This window comes from Bombina bombina, chromosome 1, assembly GCF_027579735.1.
Source record: "Bombina bombina isolate aBomBom1 chromosome 1, aBomBom1.pri, whole genome shotgun sequence".
NCBI classification, from domain to species: domain Eukaryota; kingdom Metazoa; phylum Chordata; class Amphibia; order Anura; family Bombinatoridae; genus Bombina; species Bombina bombina.
Window position 1 is genome coordinate 593,167,964 of NC_069499.1, and position 17,682 is coordinate 593,185,645.

The window sequence follows — 17,682 nt, forward strand, 5'->3', positions numbered from 1 at the left end:
TTCTTTATAGTTGTGTCTATTACATGCAGTTATATGAAAAGGCACAGTGTAAAACTGAAGTCCATCAGATAAATTGTCTCTAAAAAGAAAAATGTGTTTTAAAATGTAAACGTATACACAATCAAGCTAATAGCTTTTATACACACACACACACACACACACACACACACACAGAGCAACAGTCAAAAAAAAAAAACCCTCTGAACTCATAAGTAAATCTAGTTTTATTTGTACAAAAATAATCCAGCTTTACATAAAAAAAGTTTGCTTTTTTTTGCTTACTTGCTGCTGCTTGTGGTCAGTGAAAACAGACTGCATAAATTATTTTAAACAAATGATAAAAACTTTAAGTATACAACTAATTATCCAATAATGATAACAATAAAAATATTTTTACATTTGTGGAAGTGCATATTTGTGAGCGAGGAGATCAAGTGGTCACTTCCAGGCAGATTTCATATGAGACCGGTCTGGAGAAGAACCTGTAGAAAGAAAAGAGGCAAACTAAGCAAAACTTAATTCAACAAACTAGATAATTAGGATCTCTTTGCTTAATAACATAGATGGATTTCCAGACTGAGATAAAAACATAATTTACGTAAGAACTTACCTGATAAATTAATTTCTTTCATGGTGGCGAGAGCCCATGAGGTGTTACGTATGGGATATACATTCCTACCAGGAGGCTCAAAAGCCCTTAAATACCCCTCCCACCTATCTCAGTTTTAGGAATAGCCAAGTGGTGAGTTGTTTAAGGAGTAAAGGCCAATAAAGAGGAGCAGGAAAAAATAAGATGTGCTTTAAACAATAATATAATCCCAAATGGGTGGGGCCTCGTGGACTCTCGCCACCATGAAAAAAATGAATTTATCAGGTAAGTTCTTACATAAATTATGTAATCTTTCATATAGGTGACGAGAGTCCACGAGCTGTTACATATGGGATATAATACACAAGACGTAGAAGTACACGAGTATCAAGAAAGGGAAGGATAAAATAAAAACAGCTTTTTCACTGAGAGTTTAAAGCCAAAACCCAAATAATTATGACATTTTTTTTTTTTTTTTAAAAACAGACCACTGCCTGAAGGATCTTTCTACCAAAAGCTGCTTCTGATGAGGCAAAAACATCAAAATGAAAGCCCAAGATGTGCCAAACAATCTAGTAGAATGAGCTGTAATACTCTGAAGCGGAGCCTCACCCACCTCCAAATAAGTTTTGTGAATCAAAAGTTTCAACCAAGAGGCTCAAGAAATAGCCGAGGCCTTCTGGCCTTTCTTAGTACCAGAAAAAAAGAAAATGTATGCTTACCTGATAAATGTATTTCTTTTTTTACACGATGAGACCACGGATCATCTTAATTGCTAATGGGATATTCACCTCTGTCTTACAATACCAGGGTGGGCCGTGGACTCATCGTGTCAAAAAATAAATAAATTTATCAGGTAAGCATAAATTTTCTTTTCTTTTTTAAGACACAATGAGTTCACGGATCATCTTAATTACTAATGGGATCCAATACCCAAGCTAGAGTACACAGATGATACGGGAGGGAAAAGACAGGGCACCTAAACGGAAGGCACCACTGCTTGAAGAACCTTTCTCTCAAAAGCGGCCTCAGCCAAGGCAAAAGTGTCAAATTTGTAGAATTTTGAAAAAGTGTGCAGAGAGGACCAAGTTGCAGTCTTGCAAATCTGTTCCACAGAAGCTTCATTTTTGAATGCCCATGAGGAAGCAACAGCCCTCGTGGAATGAGCCGTAACCTTCTTGGGAGGCTGCTGTCCAGCAGTCTCATATGCAAAACGTATGATACTCTTCAGCCAAAAAGAAAGAGAAGTAGCCGTAGCTTTCTGTCCCTTTTCCTGAGAAAATCACAAAGAAGAAGACTGACTAAAGTCCTTAGTCGCCTGCAGGTAAAACTTTAAAGCACGGACAACATCCAAATTGTGCAGAAGTCGTTCCTTCTGAGAAGAAGGATTAGGACACAAAGAAGGAACAACAATCTCCTGATTAATGTTCTGATCAGAAACAACCTTAGGAAGAAATAAGGTAAGGAGACTCATACTGCAATGCAAATAGCAACAAGAAATAAAACTTTCCAAGATAACAACTTAATATCTAAGGAATGCATAGGCTCAAATGGAGCCCCTTGAAGAACTTTGAGAACTAAATTAAGACTCCATAGAGGAGTAACTGGTTTGAACACAGGCCTGATCCTGACCAAGGCCTGACAAAATGATTGTACATCTGGGACATCTGCCAGACGTTTGTGTAACAAAATAGATAAGGCCGAGATTTGCCCCTTTAGGGAACTCGTCGATAAACCCTTCTCCAAACCCTCTTGGAGAAAAGCCAAAATTCTAGGAATCCTAACTCTACTCCATGAGTAGCCCTTGGATTAACACCAAATCTTATGGTACATCCTTCTAGTTACAGGCTTACGAGCCTGAATCATGATCTCTATGACCGAGTCAGAAAACCCCCGCTTGGATAAAAACAGAATTTATGCTTACCTGATAAATTACTTTCTCTTGCGGTGTATCCAGTCCACGGATTCATCCTTTACTTGTGGGATATTCTCATTCCCTACAGGAAGTAGCAAAGAGAGCACACAGCAAAGCTGTCCATATAGCTCCCCCTCTAGCTCCACCCCCCAGTCATTCGACCAAAGGTTAGGAAGAAAAAGGAGAAACCATAGGGTGCAGTGGTGACTGTAGTTTAAACAAAAAAATTTTTACCTGACTTAAATGCCAGGGCGGGCCGTGGACTGGATACACCGCAAGATTTAATTTATCAGGTAAGCATAAATTCTGTTTTCTCTTGCAAGGTGTATCCAGTCCACGGATTCATCCTTTACTTGTGGGATACCAATACCAAAGCTTTAGGACATGGATGAAGGGAGGGAACAAGACAGGTACCTTAAACGGAAGGCACCACTGCTTGCAAAACCTTTCTCCCAAAAATAGCCTCCGAAGAAGCAAAAGTATTGAATTTGTAAAATTTGGCAAAAGTATGCAGTGAAGACCAAGTCGCTGCCTTACAAATCTGCTCAACAGAAGCCTCATTTTTGAAAGCCCATGTGGAAGCCACTGCTCTGGTAGAATGAGCAGTAATTCTTTCAGGAGGCTGCTGGCCAGCAGTCTCATAGGCCAAACGGATGATGCTTTTCAGCCAAAAGGAAAGAGAGGTAGCAGTCGCTTTCTGACCTCTCCTCTTACCAGAATAGATAACAAACAAGGAAGATGTTTGTCTGAAATCCTTAGTTGCTTGTAAATAGAACCTTAAAGCACAAACTACATCAAGATTGTGTAATAGACTTTCCTTCTTCGAAGATGGATTGGTACGCAAAACTACCTTATCTGCGTGGAACACCAGGTAAGGTGAATCACACTGTAAGGCAGATAATTCTGAAACTCTTCGAGCAGAAGAGATAGCTATCAAAAACAAAACTTTCAAGATAACAACTTAATGTCTATGGAATGTAAAGGTTCAAACGGAACCCCTTGAAGAACTGAAAGAACTAGATTCAAACTCCATGGCCAAGCCACAGGTTTATAGACAGGCTTGATTCTGACTAAAGCCTGAGCAAACGCTTGAACATCTGGCACCTCTGCCAGATGCTTGTGTAACAAGATAGACAAAGCAGATATTTGTCCTTTTAAGGAACTAGCTGACAATCCTTTCTCCAGTCCTTCTTGGAGAAAGGACAATATCCTGGGAATCCTAATCTTACTCCATGAGTAACCCTTGGATTCACACCAACAAAGATATTTCCTCCAACGCTTTGATAGAATTAAGCGTTCAATCTCCAAGCAGTCAGACATAGAGAAACTAAATGTGGATGCTTGAACGGACCCTGTATTAGAAGATCCTGCCTCATTGGCAGTGTCCATGGTGGGACAGATGACATGTCCACTAGGTCTGCATACTAAGTCCTGCGTGGCCACGCAGGCGCTATCAGAATCACCGAAGCCTTCTGCTGCTTGATTCTGGCAACCAGACGCGGGAGGAGAGGAAACGGTGGAAAAACATAAGCCAGATTGAAGGACCAAGGCGCTGCTAGAGCATCTATCAATACCGCCTTGGGATCCCGGGACCTGGACCCGTAGAGAGGAAGTTTGGTGTTCTGACGGGACGCCATCAGATCCAACTCTGGGGTGCCCCATAGCTGAGTCAGCTGGGCAAATACCTCCGGGTGGAGTTCCCACTCCCCCGGGTGAAAAGTCTGACGACTTAGAAAATCCGCCTCCCAGTTGTCTACTCCTGGGATGTGAATTGCTGAGAGATGGCAGGAGTGATCCTCCGCCCACCTGATTATTTTGGTTACTTCAGTCATCGCTAGGGAACTCTTTGTTCCCCCCTGATGATTGACGTAAGCTACAGTCGTGATGTTGTCCGACTGAAATCTGATGAATTTGGCCGCCGCTAGTTGAGGCCATGCCTGAAGAGCGTTGAATATCGCCCTCAGTTCCAGAATGTTTATCGGGAGAAGAGTTTCTTCCCAAGACCATAAGCCCTGAGCTTTCAGGGAGTCCCAGACCGCACCCCAGCCTAACAGACTGGCGTCGGTCGTTACGATGATCCACTCTGGCCTGCGGAAACATATTCCTTGAGACAGGTGATCCTGAGACAACCCCCAGAGAAGAGAATCTCTGGTCTCCTGGTCCAACTGAATATGAGGAGACAAATCTGCATAATCCCCATTCAACTGTTTGAGCATGCATAGTTGCAGTGGTCTGAGGTGTATCCGAGCAAAAGGGACTATGTCCATTGCCGCAACCATTAGTCCGATTGTCTCCATGCACTGAGCCACAGATGGCCGAGGAATGGAATAAAGAGCTCGGCAAGTAGTTAAGAGTTTTAGCTTTCTGACCTCCGTCAGAAATATTTTCATTTCTACCGAGTCTATCAGGGTTCCTAGGAATGGAACTCTTGTGAGGGGGGAGAGAGAACTCTTTTTGATGTTCACCTTCCACCCGTGAGACCTCAGAAAGGCCAATACAATCTCCGTGTGAGACTTGGTTCTTTGGAAAGTTGACGCCTGAATTAAGATGTCGTCTAGGTAAGGCGCCACTGCTATGCCCCGCAGTCTTAGAACCGTCAGGAGGGACCCTAGCACCTTTGTGAAAATTCTGGGAGCAGTGGCCAACCCGAAAGGAAGAGCCACAAACTGAAAATGCTTGTCCAGAAAGGCGAACCTGAGAAACTGGTGATGATCTTTGTGGATAGGAATGTGCAGATACGCATCCTTTAGATCCACGGTAGTCATATATTGACCCTCCTGGATCATTAAATTTTGAGATCCAGGATTGGTCTGAAAGTTCCTTCTTTTTTGGGAACCACAAACAGGTTTGAGTAAAACCCCAGTCCTTGTTCTGCAATTGGAACTGGGTGGATCACTCCCATTGTATGTAGATCTTCTACACAGCGTAAAAATGCCTCTTTCTTTGTCTGATCTGTAGACAGACGAGAAATGTGGTACCTTCCCCTTGGAGCAGAGTCCTTGAATTCTAGAAGGTATCCCTGGGCTACAATCTCTAATGCCCAAGGATCGTGTACATCTCTTGCCCAGGACTGAGCGAAGAGAGAGAGTCTGCCCCGGGATCGGGGGCTACCCCTTCATACTGTCTTGGTAGCAGCTGCAGGCTTTTTGGCCTGTTTACCCTTATTCCAGCCCTGGTAAGGTTTCCAGTTTGCTTTGGGCTGTGAAGCGTTACCCTCTTGCTTTGCAGCCGGAGAGGATGAAGTGGGGCCGTTCCTGAAATTGCGAAAGGAACGAAAATTAGGTTTGTTCTTTGTTTTAAAGGCTTTGTCCTGAGGGAGAGCATGGCCTTTTCCCCCGGTGATATCTGAAATAATCTCTTTCAATTCAGGCCCGAATAGGAATGTTCAAAAGCTTGGATTTAGACGACACATCGGCCAACCAGGACTTTAGCCATAGCGCCCTGCGCGCCAAAATGGCGAAACCTGAATTTTTCGCCGCTAACTTAGCTATTTGGAAAGCGGCGTCAGTGATAAAAGAATTAGCTAGCTTTAGAGCCTTAATTCTATCCATAATTTCCTCATATGAGGTCTCCGTCTGGAGCAAGTCTTCCAGCGCCTCAAACCAGAAAGCAGCTGCAGTAGTTAGAGGAATAATGCAGGCAATAGGTTGGAGTAGAAAACCTTGTTGAACAAAAATTTTCTTAAGTAAACCCTCAAATTTTTTATCCATAGGGTCTTTAAAAGCACAACTGTCTTCAATTGGTATGGTTGTGCGTTTAGCTAGTGTAGAAACAGCCCCCTCCACCTTAGGGACCGTCTGCCACGAGTCCCGCATGGGGTCAGATATGGGGAACATTTTCTTAAAAACAGGAGGGGGGACAAAAGGGACACCTGGCCTATTCCACTCCCTAGTAACGATATCCGCAATCCTCTTAGGGACCAGAAACGCATCCGTGTAAACAGGGACCTCTAGGTACATGTCCATTTTACACAATTTCTCTGGGATCACCAAAGGGTCACAGTCATCCAGAGTAGCTAATACCTCCCTAAGTAAAACACGGAGGTGTTCTAGTTTAAATTTAAAAGCCAATGTATCTGAATCTGTCTGGGGAGGAACCCTTCCTGAATCAGAGACTTCTCCCTCAGACATCAAATCCCTCGCTCCCACTTCAGAGCGTTGTGAGGGAATATCGGATACGGATACCAAAGCGTCAGAATGCTCATAATCTGTTCTTAAAACGGAGCTATCACGCTTTGCAGGTAACACGGGCAGTTTAGATAAGAAGGCTGTAAGAGAATTATCCATGACTGCCGCTAAGTCTTGTAATGTAAAAGGGTTAGACGCACTAGAGGTACTAGGCGTCGCTTGCGCGGGCGTAACTGGTTGTGACACTTGGGGAGAGGCAGACGGGCTACCCTCGTTACCTTCAGTCTGAGAATCATCTTGGGCCACATTCTTAAGTGCAACAATATGATCTTTAAAGTGTATAGACATATCAGTACAAGTGGGACACATTCTGAGAGGGGGTTCCACCATGGCTTCTAAACACATTGAACAAGGATTTTCCTTAGTGTCAGACATGTTTAACAGACTAGTAGAGTACACAAACAGGCTTGGAATCACTTTAATCAAATAAAAAACACAATTTGAAAAAAACGTTACTGTGCCTTTAAGAGATAAAAAGAGCACACAATTTTACAAAATGGTGAAAAATGCAGCAATCTTTCTGAAATTTTCACAGTATGTAGCTAAAGCCTTAATAAGATTGCACCCCAAGTTTCAAAACGATTAACCCCTTAATGCCCAAACCGGAGCAGCCTAAAGCCATCACCTGGTTAAATCACTACAGCACCTTGCCACAGCTTTGCTGTGGCCCTACCTTCCCTTGGGGATCAGATTTGGGGGAATATAGCTTCTTCTAGGCCCTCAAACATCAGCAGGACCCTCCATGTGAAACAGCATGAACTTATCTGCAATTCTAAGTGCAATCTGAGGCGCGAAATTAGGCCCCTCCCACTCTACTCCGGAGCTGTGAGGCCTAGAAAATCACTCCTAAGTGACTAAAAAACAGCCATGTGGTAATAACCCCAGAAAAAACCCAAAAGGGCTTTCAAAGTGTCTTGCAAAACGATGTTTCCTTAGCCAAACAATCGATTGCCCTGAATAAGTGTCAACTAGTATATTAGCCCTATTATGTAAGCATTCAATTCCTTACTAAGTCTGTGAACATAGCTTACCCTCCCCCTCATGGGGATATTGTCAGTCCCTTCTAGCATTATCTCAGTCTTGTCTAGAAATAAATGACTGAACATACCTTATTGCAGATCACCCTGCAAACTGTTCCCCCCAACTGAAGTTTTCTGGTACTCCTCAGTCCTGTGTGGGAACAGCAGTGGATTTTAGTTACAACATGCTAAAATCATTTTCCTCTCAGCAGAAATCTTCATCACTTTTCTGCTAGAGAGTAAATAGTACAAACCGGTACCATTTAAAATAACAAACTTTTGATTGAAGATAATAAAACTACAATTCTAACACCACATTCACTTTACACTCCCGAGAGAGACCCTAGTGCTTAGAGCCAGCAAAGAGAATGACTGGGGGGTGGAGCTAGAGGGGGAGCTATATGGACAGCTTTGCTGTGTGCTCTCTTTGCTACTTCCTGTAGGGAATGAGAATATCCCACAAGTAAAGGATGAATCCGTGGACTGGATACACCTTGCAAGAGAAATTAAGCGTTCAATCTCCAAGCAGTCAGCTTCAGAGAAACTAGATTTGGGTGAAGGAAGGGCCCTTGAATCAGAAGGTCCTTCCTCAACGTAAGTCTCCAAGGCGGCAGAGATGTCATTTCCACCAAATCTGCATACCAAAACCTGCGAGGCCAGGCCGGTGCTATGAAGATCACCGAGGCCCTCTCCTGTTTGATTAAAGCAATTACACGAGGAAGAAGAGCAAACAGAGGAAATAGGTATATTAGACTAAAGTTGCAAGGAACCGCCAGAGCATCTATCAGTTCCGCCTAGGGGTCCCAGGACCTCGACCCGTATCTTGGAAGCTTGGCATTCTGTTAAGATGCCATGAGATCCAATTCCGGCTGAGCCCACTTGAGAATCAGGTTGGAGAACACTTCCGGATGGAGTTCCCACTCTCCCGGATGAAAGATCTGCTTGCTAAAAAAATCCGCCTCCCAGTTGTCCACCCCTGGGATGTGGATCGCCGACAGGCAACAAGAGTGGGCCTCTGCCCACTGGATTATTTTGGTTACCTCTGTCATCGCTAAGGAACTCCTCGTTCCTCCCTGATGATTGATGTAAGCCACTGAAGTTATGTTGTCCGAATGGAACCTGATAAACTGGACCAAGGATAACTGAGGCCAGGCCAGGAGAGCATTGTAGATCGCTCTCAGTTCCAGAATGTTTATAGGAAGAATAGACTCTGACTGAGTCCAAACTGCCTGAGCCTTTAGGGATCCCCAGACTGCTCCCCTATTGATTGGTAACCATGCCTCTCGAGGATTCCAAACTCCTTGTGCTGTCAGGGTTCCCCAAACAGCTGCCCAACCTTTAAGATTTGCATCTGTGGTAATCACAGACCAGGTAGGACGAGCAAAGGAAGCCCCGTGAAGAATTGAGTGGTGATTTAACCACCAAGTCAGAGAAAGGTGTGTATTGGGATTTAAGAATATCTGTTGAGATATTTGAGTATAATCCTTGCACCATTGGCGAAGCATACAAAGCTGAAGAGGTGTCATATGAAAATGAACAAATGGGATCGCGACTGAGGCTGCAATCATGAGGCCTAGTGCTTCCATACACAGCCACTGAAAAACCAATTTTATGTGTCTCTTTTCTGTTAAGGAAAGAGTCATGGACACCGAAAATATCTGGAAACCTAAAAAACATAATTTATGTAAGAACTTACCTGATAAATTCATTTCTTTCATATTAGCAAGAGTCCATGAGCTAGTGACGTATGGGATATACATTCCTACCAGGAGGGGCAAAGTTTCCCAAACCTTAAAATGCCTATAAACACCCCTCACCACACCCACAATTCAGTTTAACGAATAGCCAAGAAGTGGGGTGATAAGAAAGGAGCGAAAGCATAAAAAAAATAAGGAATTGGAATAATTGTGCTTTATACAAAAAAATCATAACCACCACAAAAAAGGGTGGGCCTCATGGACTCTTGCTAATATGAAAGAAATGAATTTATCAGGTAAGTTCTTACATAAATTATGTTTTCTTTCATGTAATTAGCAAGAGTCCATGAGCTAGTGACGTATGGGATAATAAATACCCAAGATGTGGAACTTCCACGCAAGAGTCACTAGAGAGGGAGGGATAAAATAAAGACAGCCAATTCCGCTGAAAAATTAATCCACTACCCAAATCAAAAAAGTTTCAATTTTTATAATGAAAAAAACTGAAATTATAAGCAGAAGAATCAAACTGAGACAGCTGCCTGAAGTACCATTCTACCAAAACTGATTCTAAAGAAGAGAAAACATCAAAATGGTAGAACATAGTAAAAGTATGCAAAGAAGACCAAGTCATTGCTTTGCAAATCTGATCAACAGAAGCTTCATTCTTAAAAAGCCCAGGAAGTAGAAACTTACCTAGTAGAATGAGCCGTAATCCTCCGAGGCGGGAATCCACCCGACTCCAAATAAGCATGATGAATCAAAAATTTAAGCAAGATGCCAAATAAATGGCAGAAGCTTTTTGACCTTCCTAAAACCAGAAAAGATAAAAAATAGACTAGAAATCTATCTGAAATCTGAATAGCTTCAACATAGAATTTCAAAAACTCTTACCATATCCAAAGAAAGTAAGAATCTCACCAAAGAAGTCTTAGGAAAACAATAATTCCTCTCTAATGTTTGTTAGAATTTACAACTTTAGGTAAGAATTGAAATGAGGACAGCAAAAACCACCTTATCCTGATGAAAAAAATCAGAAAAAAGAGATTCACAAGAAAGAACAGATAATTCAAAAACTGTTCTAGCTGAAGAGATGTCCAAAAAAAACAACAATACTTTCCATGAAAGTAATTAATGTCCAGAGCAAGCATATGCTCAAATAGAAGAGCCTGAAAAACCTTCAGAACCAAATTAAGACTCCAAGGAGGAGAAATTGGCTTAATGACCGGTTTGAAACGAATCAAAACCTGAACAAAATGATGAATATCAGGAAGTAACACTGCCTTATCCTGATGAAAAATCAGAAAAGGATATTCACAAAAAAGAGCAGATAACTCAAAAACTCTTCTAGCAGAAGAAATAACCAAAAGGAACAATACTTTTCCAAGAAAGTAATTTAATGTTCAGAGAATGCATAGTTTCAAACGGAGGAGCCTGTAAAGCCCTCAGCACCAAATTGAGACTCCAAAGAGGAGAGATTGAATTAATGACAGGCTTGATACGGACCAAAGCCTGTACAAAACAATGAATATCAGGATGATTAGCAATCTTTCTGTGAAAAAAGAACAGAAAGAGTAGAGATTTGTCCTAACAAAGAACTGAAGACAAAACCTTGTCCAAACCAACCTGAAAAAAATAATAAAATTCTATGAATTTTAAAAGAATGCCAAGAAAAGTAGGTCTTCCAGACTCAATAATAAATCTTTCTAGAGACAGATTTACGAGCCTGAAACATAGTATTAATCAATGAGTCAGAGAAACCTCTATGACTAAAAATCAAGCGTTCAATCTCCATCCCTTCAAATTTAATGATTTGAGATCCTGATGGAAAAAATGGGCCTTGAGAAAGAAGGGGTGGTTTAAACGGAAGTGTCCAAGGTTGGCAACTGGCCATCCGAATGAGATCCGCATACCAAAACCTGAAAGGCCATGCTGGAGCCACCAGCATAACAAACAAATACTCCATAAGAATTTTGGAAATCACTTTGGAAGAAGAACTAGAGGCGGAAAGAAATAGGCAAAAAGACAATTCCAAAGAAATGTCAATGCATACACTACTTCCTCCTGAAGATCCCCGGACCTGAATAGGCCCCTGGGAAGTTCTTTATTCAGATGAGATGCCAACAGATCTATTTCTAGAAATGCTCACATCTGAAAAATTGAAAAACATATCTGAGTAAGAGAGACCATTCTCCCGGAAGTAAAGCTTGATTAACAGAGATAATCCGCTTCCCAAATATCTATACCTGGGAAAAGAACCACAGAATTTAGATAGGAGCTGAATTTAGCCCAAGCTAATATCCGAGACACTTCTGTCACAGCCTAAGGACTGATAGTCCTACCCTGATGATTGACATACACCATAGTTGTGATATTGTCTGAAAAACAATAAACGTCTCTTCTTCAAAAAGAAACTAACTGAAAAACTCTGAGAAAACACGGAGTTCTAAAATATCAAATGGTAATCTCGCCTCCTGAGATTTCCAAACCCCTTGTGCTGACAGAGATCCTCAGACAGCCCCCCAACCAAAAAGACATCTGTAGAGATCATGGTCCAGGTTGAAAGAAACGAAGAGACCTGTAGAACTAAATGATGGTAATCTTAACCACCAAATCAAGAGAGATAAATATTAGGATTCGAAGATTTTAAAATGCGAAATCCTAGAATCCCTGCACCATAATTCAGCATAAAAGACTGGAAAGGTTCTTTCTATTGAAAATGAGCAAAGGGAATTGAATCCAATGCTGTGGCCATAAGACCTAAAACTTCTATGCATATATAGCAACTGAAGGAAATAATAGAGACTAAAGGCGGAACCCAATAAAATTGTCCCTTGTCTGATAGAGACAAAGACAGTGACATAAACTATCTGGAAACCTAAAAAAGGTGACCCTTGTGTGAGGAATCAAGAGCTTTTGAAAAAAAGATCCTCTATGTCCTGGAAGAACAAAGTGAATCATATGAGATTCCGCATCCTTAGAAAATAATCTGAATGAAAACAGAAAAATGAAAATATGCATTTATTGTATCTAATGAAAACAAATAATGCTATCACTGACCAAAAAAAGGCAGAATAGTTTGAATAAAACTCCAAAACCCAGTTCCTAAAAATGGAACTGGAAGACATACCCCAGAAGATTCCAGGTCTGAGCAGCGCTTGAACCCCACGGGTGATCAGCCATGCTTCAACAGTACCCAAAATATATAGTACTGAAACACACTTAAAGTGAAGGTAAAGTTTTTACATTTGGAAGACATCAATGCATCTCTTAATATTACTAGAAGCTAGTCGCCAAGTTTTTTTTCTCTATTACTTTGATAGTTTGTAAAATAAATATATTTATAATTCCCTACCGTTTTGATGCTGACTCCTCCCAAACCCTATTTCCTGCTTATCTGGTCTGTGACTCTCAAAAGCGCGTTCACAATGCTCCTATTAACTGCGCATGCGCTAATCGGCGATATGTATACTAATCACCGGTTATGTGGGTCTTGGTGTCCCTGCACTGTCAGGACCCTGGGATAATAATTTACGATCTTGCTGATGCTTCCAGTGGAGCAGTGAGTTTGTGCAGTGTTTGCATGTTTAGGTGATTAAGAAGTGAGGGGGTATGTTGCCTGCTGTGAGATTACTTCCCATTGTATTTAGCCCAGTGCGCTGGTGTCAGATATCCCCAGGAACTTTCCTGACAAGAGGCAGCTCGGTCCCTGTTTCTCACTGCACAGTATCTGATAGCATGTCTGGGCTGCAGTCTGCAGATGTGTACGGAGCTGTCAGAATTACTACATGTAATGAATACGCATGCGCAAAACGGGAGCGTGCGTGTATTCCAATGTGAAGGGAAAAGAATAGCGCATGCGCAGATGAGCAAGGAGGCGAATGACGTAGAGTGACGGCCGCCTAACGGCCAGAATTTCAATTGGATTCGCAAAAAACGTGATCGTTAGATAAAAAAAACAACATAATTTATGTAAGAACTTACCTGATAAATTCATTTCTTTCATATTAGCAAGAGTCCATGAGCTAGTGACGTATGGGACATACATTCCTACCAGGAGGGGCAAAGTTTCCCAAACCTCAAAATGCCTACAAATACACCCCTCACCACACCCACAATTCAGTTTAACGAATAGCCAAGAAGTGGGGTGATAAGAAAAAAGTGCGAAAGCATATAAAATAAGGAATTGGAATAATTGTGCTTTATACAAAAAAATCATAACCACCACAAAAAAGGGCGGGCCTCATGGACTCTTGCTAATATGAAAGAAATGAATTTATCAGGTAAGTTCTTACATAAATTATGTTTTCTTTCATGTAATTAGCAAGAGTCCATGAGCTAGTGACGTATGGGATAATGATTACCCAAGATGTGGATCTTTCCACGCAAGAGTCACTAGAGAGGGAGGGATAAAATAAAGACAGCCAATTCCTGCTGAAAATAATCCACACCCAAAATAAAGTTTAATGAAAAACATAAACAAAAGATTCAAACTGAAACCGCTGCCTGAAGTACTTTTCTACCAAAAACTGCTTCAGAAGAAGAAAATACATCAAAATGGTAGAATTTAGTAAAAGTATGCAGAGGACCAAGTTGCTGCTTTGCAAATCTGATCAACCGAAGCTTCATTCCTAAACGCCCAGGAAGTAGAAACTGACCTAGTAGAATGAGCTGTAATCCTTTGAGGCGGAGTTTTACCCGACTCGACATAAGCATGATGAATTAAAGATTTCAACCAAGATGCCAAAGAAATGGCAGAAGCTTTCTGGCCTTTTCTAGAACCGGAAAAGATAACAAATAGACTAGAAGTCTTTCGGAAAGACTTAGTAGCTTCAACATAATATTTCAAAGCTCTAACAACATCCAAAGAATGCAACGATTTCTCCTTAGAATTCTTAGGATTAGGACATAATGAAGGAACCACAATTTCCCTACTAATGTTGTTGGAATTCACAACTTTAGGTAAAAATTCAAAAGAAGTTCGCAACACCGCCTTATCCTGATGAAAAATCAGAAAAGGAGACTCACAAAAAAGAGCAGATAATTCAGAGACTCTTCTGGCAGAAGAGATCGCCAAAAGGAACAAAACTTTCCAAGAAAGTAATTTAATGTCCAATGAATGCATAGGTTCAAACGGAGGAGCTTGAAGAGCCCTCAGAACCAAATTCAAACTCCAAGGAGGAGAAATTGATTTAATGACAGGTTTTATACGAACCAAAGCTTGTACAAAAACAGAATTTATGTTTACCTGATAAATTACTTTCTCCAACGGTGTGTCCGGTCCACGGCGTCATCCTTACTTGTGGGATATTCTCTTCCCCAACAGGAAATGGCAAAGAGCCCAGCAAAGCTGGTCACATGATCCCTCCTAGGCTCCGCCTTCCCCAGTCATTCGACCGACGTAAAGGAGGAATATTTGCATAGGAGAAACCATATGATACCGTGGTGACTGTAGTTAAAGAAAATAAATTATCAGACCTGATTAAAAAACCAGGGCGGGCCGTGGACCGGACACACCGTTGGAGAAAGTAATTTATCAGGTAAACATAAATTCTGTTTTCTCCAACATAGGTGTGTCCGGTCCACGGCGTCATCCTTACTTGTGGGAACCAATACCAAAGCTTTAGGACACGGATGAAGGGAGGGAGCAAATCAGGTCACCTAGATGGAAGGCACCACGGCTTGCAAAACCTCTCTCCCAAAAATAGCCTCAGAAGAAGCAAAAGTATCAAACTTGTAAAATTTAGTAAAAGTGTGCAGTGAAGACCAAGTCGCTGCCTTACATATCTGATCAACAGAAGCCTCGTTCTTGAAGGCCCATGTGGAAGCCACAGCCCTAGTGGAATGAGCTGTGATTCTTTCAGGAGGCTGCCGTCCGGCAGTCTCATAAGCCAATCTGATGATGCTTTTAATCCAAAAAGAGAGAGAGGTAGAAGTTGCTTTTTGACCTCTCCTTTTACCAGAATAAACAACAAACAAGGAAGATGTTTGTCTAAAATCCTTTGTAGCATCTAAATAGAATTTTAGAGCACGAACTACATCCAAATTGTGCAACAAACGTTCCTTCTTTGAAACTGGATTCGGACACAAAGAAGGCACGACTATCTCCTGGTTAATGTTTTTGTTAGAAACAACTTTCGGAAGAAAACCAGGTTTAGTACGTAAAACCACCTTATCTGCATGGAACACCAGATAAGGAGGAGAACACTGCAGAGCAGATAATTCTGAAACTCTTCTAGCAGAAGAAATTGCAACCAAAAACAAAACTTTCCAAGATAATAACTTAATATCAACAGAATGTAAGGGTTCAAACGGAACCCCCTGAAGAACTGAAAGAACTAAATTGAGACTCCAAGGAGGAGTCAAAGGTTTGTAAACAGGCTTGATTCTAACCAGAGCCTGAACAAAGGCTTGAACATCTGGCACAGCTGCCAGCTTTTTGTGAAGTAACACAGACAAGGCAGAAATCTGTCCCTTCAAGGAACTTGCAGATAATCCTTTCTCCAAACCTTCTTGAAATAAAGGATAGAATCTTAGGAATTTTTACCTTGTCCCAAGGGAATCCTTTAGATTCACACCAACAGATATATTTTTTCCATATTTTGTGGTAAATTTTTCTAGTTACAGGCTTTCTGGCCTGAACAAGAGTATCAATGACAGAATCTGAGAACCCTCGCTTTGATAAGATCAAGCGTTCAATCTCCAAGCAGTCAGTTGGAGTGAGACCAGATTCGGATGTTCGAACGGACCTTGAACAAGAAGGTCTTGTCTCAAAGGTAGCTTCCATGGTGGAGCCGATGACATATTCACCAGGTCTGCATACCAAGTCCTGCGTGGCCACGCAGGAGCTATCAAGATCACCGATGCCCTCTCCTGATTGATCCTGGCTACCAGCCTGGGGATGAGAGGAAACGGCGGGAATACATAAGCTAGTTTGAAGGTCCAAGGTGCTACTAGTGCATCTACTAGAGTCGCCTTGGGATCCCTGGATCTGGACCCGTAGCAAGGAACCTTGAAGTTCTGACGAGAGGCCATCAGATCCATGTCTGGAATGCCCCACAATTGAGTAATTTGGGCAAAGATTTCCGGATGGAGTTCCCACTCCCCCGGATGAAATGTCTGACGACTCAGAAAATCCGCTTCCCAATTTTCCACTCCTGGGATGTGGATTGCAGACAAGTGGCAGGAGTGAGTCTCCGCCCATTGAATGATTTTGGTCACTTCTTCCATCGCCAGGGAACTCCTTGTTCCCCCCTGATGGTTGATGTACGCAACAGTCGTCATGTTGTCTGATTGAAACCGTGAAAATGAACTTGGCCTTTGCTAGCTGAGGCCAAGCCTTGAGAGCATTGAGTATCGCTCTCAGTTCCAGAATATTTATCGGGAGAAGAGATTCTTCCCGAGACCAAAGACCCTGAGCTTTCAGGGGTCCCCAGACCGCGCCCCAGCCCACCAGACTGGCGTCGGTCGTGACAATGACCCACTCTGGTCTGCGGAAGCTCATCCCCTGTGACAGGTTGTCCAGGGACAGCCACCAACGGAGTGAATCTCTGGTCCTCTGATCGACTTGTATCGTCGGAGACAAGTCTGTATAGTCCCCATTCCACTGACTGAGCATGCACAGTTGTAATGGTCTTACATGAATTCGCGCAAAAGGAACTATGTCCATTGCCGCTACCATCAAACCTATTACTTCCATGCACTGCGCTATGGAAGGAAGAGGAACAGAATGAAGTATTTGACAAGAGTTTAGAAGTTTTGATTTTCTGGCCTCTGTCAGAAAAATCCTCATTTCTAAGGAGTCTATTATTGTTCCCAAGAAGGGAACCCTTGTTGACGGAGATAGAGAACTTTTTTCTACGTTCACTTTCCACCCGTGAGATCTGAGAAAGGCCAGGACAATGTCCGTGTGAGCCTTTGCTTGAGGAAGGGACGACGCTTGAATCAGAATGTCGTCCAAGTAAGGTACTACTGCAATGCCCCTTGGTCTTAGCACCGCTAGAAGGGACCCTAGTACCTTTGTGAAAATCCTTGGAGCAGTGGCTAATCCGAACGGAAGTGCCACAAACTGGTAATGCTTGTCCAGGAATGCGAACCTTAGGAACCGATGATGTTCCTTGTGGATAGGAATATGTAGATACGCATCCTTTAAATCCACCGTGGTCATGAATTGACCTTCCTGGATGGAAGGAAGAATTGTTCGAATGGTTTCCATCTTGAACGATGGAACCTTGAGAAACTTGTTTAGGATCTTGAGATCTAAGATTGGTCTGAA

At 42.1% G+C, this 17,682-nt stretch overlaps 1 protein-coding gene across 2 annotated transcripts in view; it reads right to left on the minus strand.

Annotated features, from left to right (window-relative positions):
• Positions 1-206: 206 nt before the first annotated feature.
• PCNT (pericentrin) overlaps positions 207-17,682 on the minus strand; it is a 470,255-nt gene continuing 452,779 nt past the window's right edge. For both annotated transcript variants that reach the window (XM_053698889.1, XM_053698888.1), the window contains one exon: positions 207-482. In XM_053698889.1, the coding sequence (XP_053554864.1) occupies positions 439-482 (44 nt within the window). In that variant the 3' untranslated portion in view covers positions 207-438. The remainder of the gene's footprint in view (positions 483-17,682) is intronic.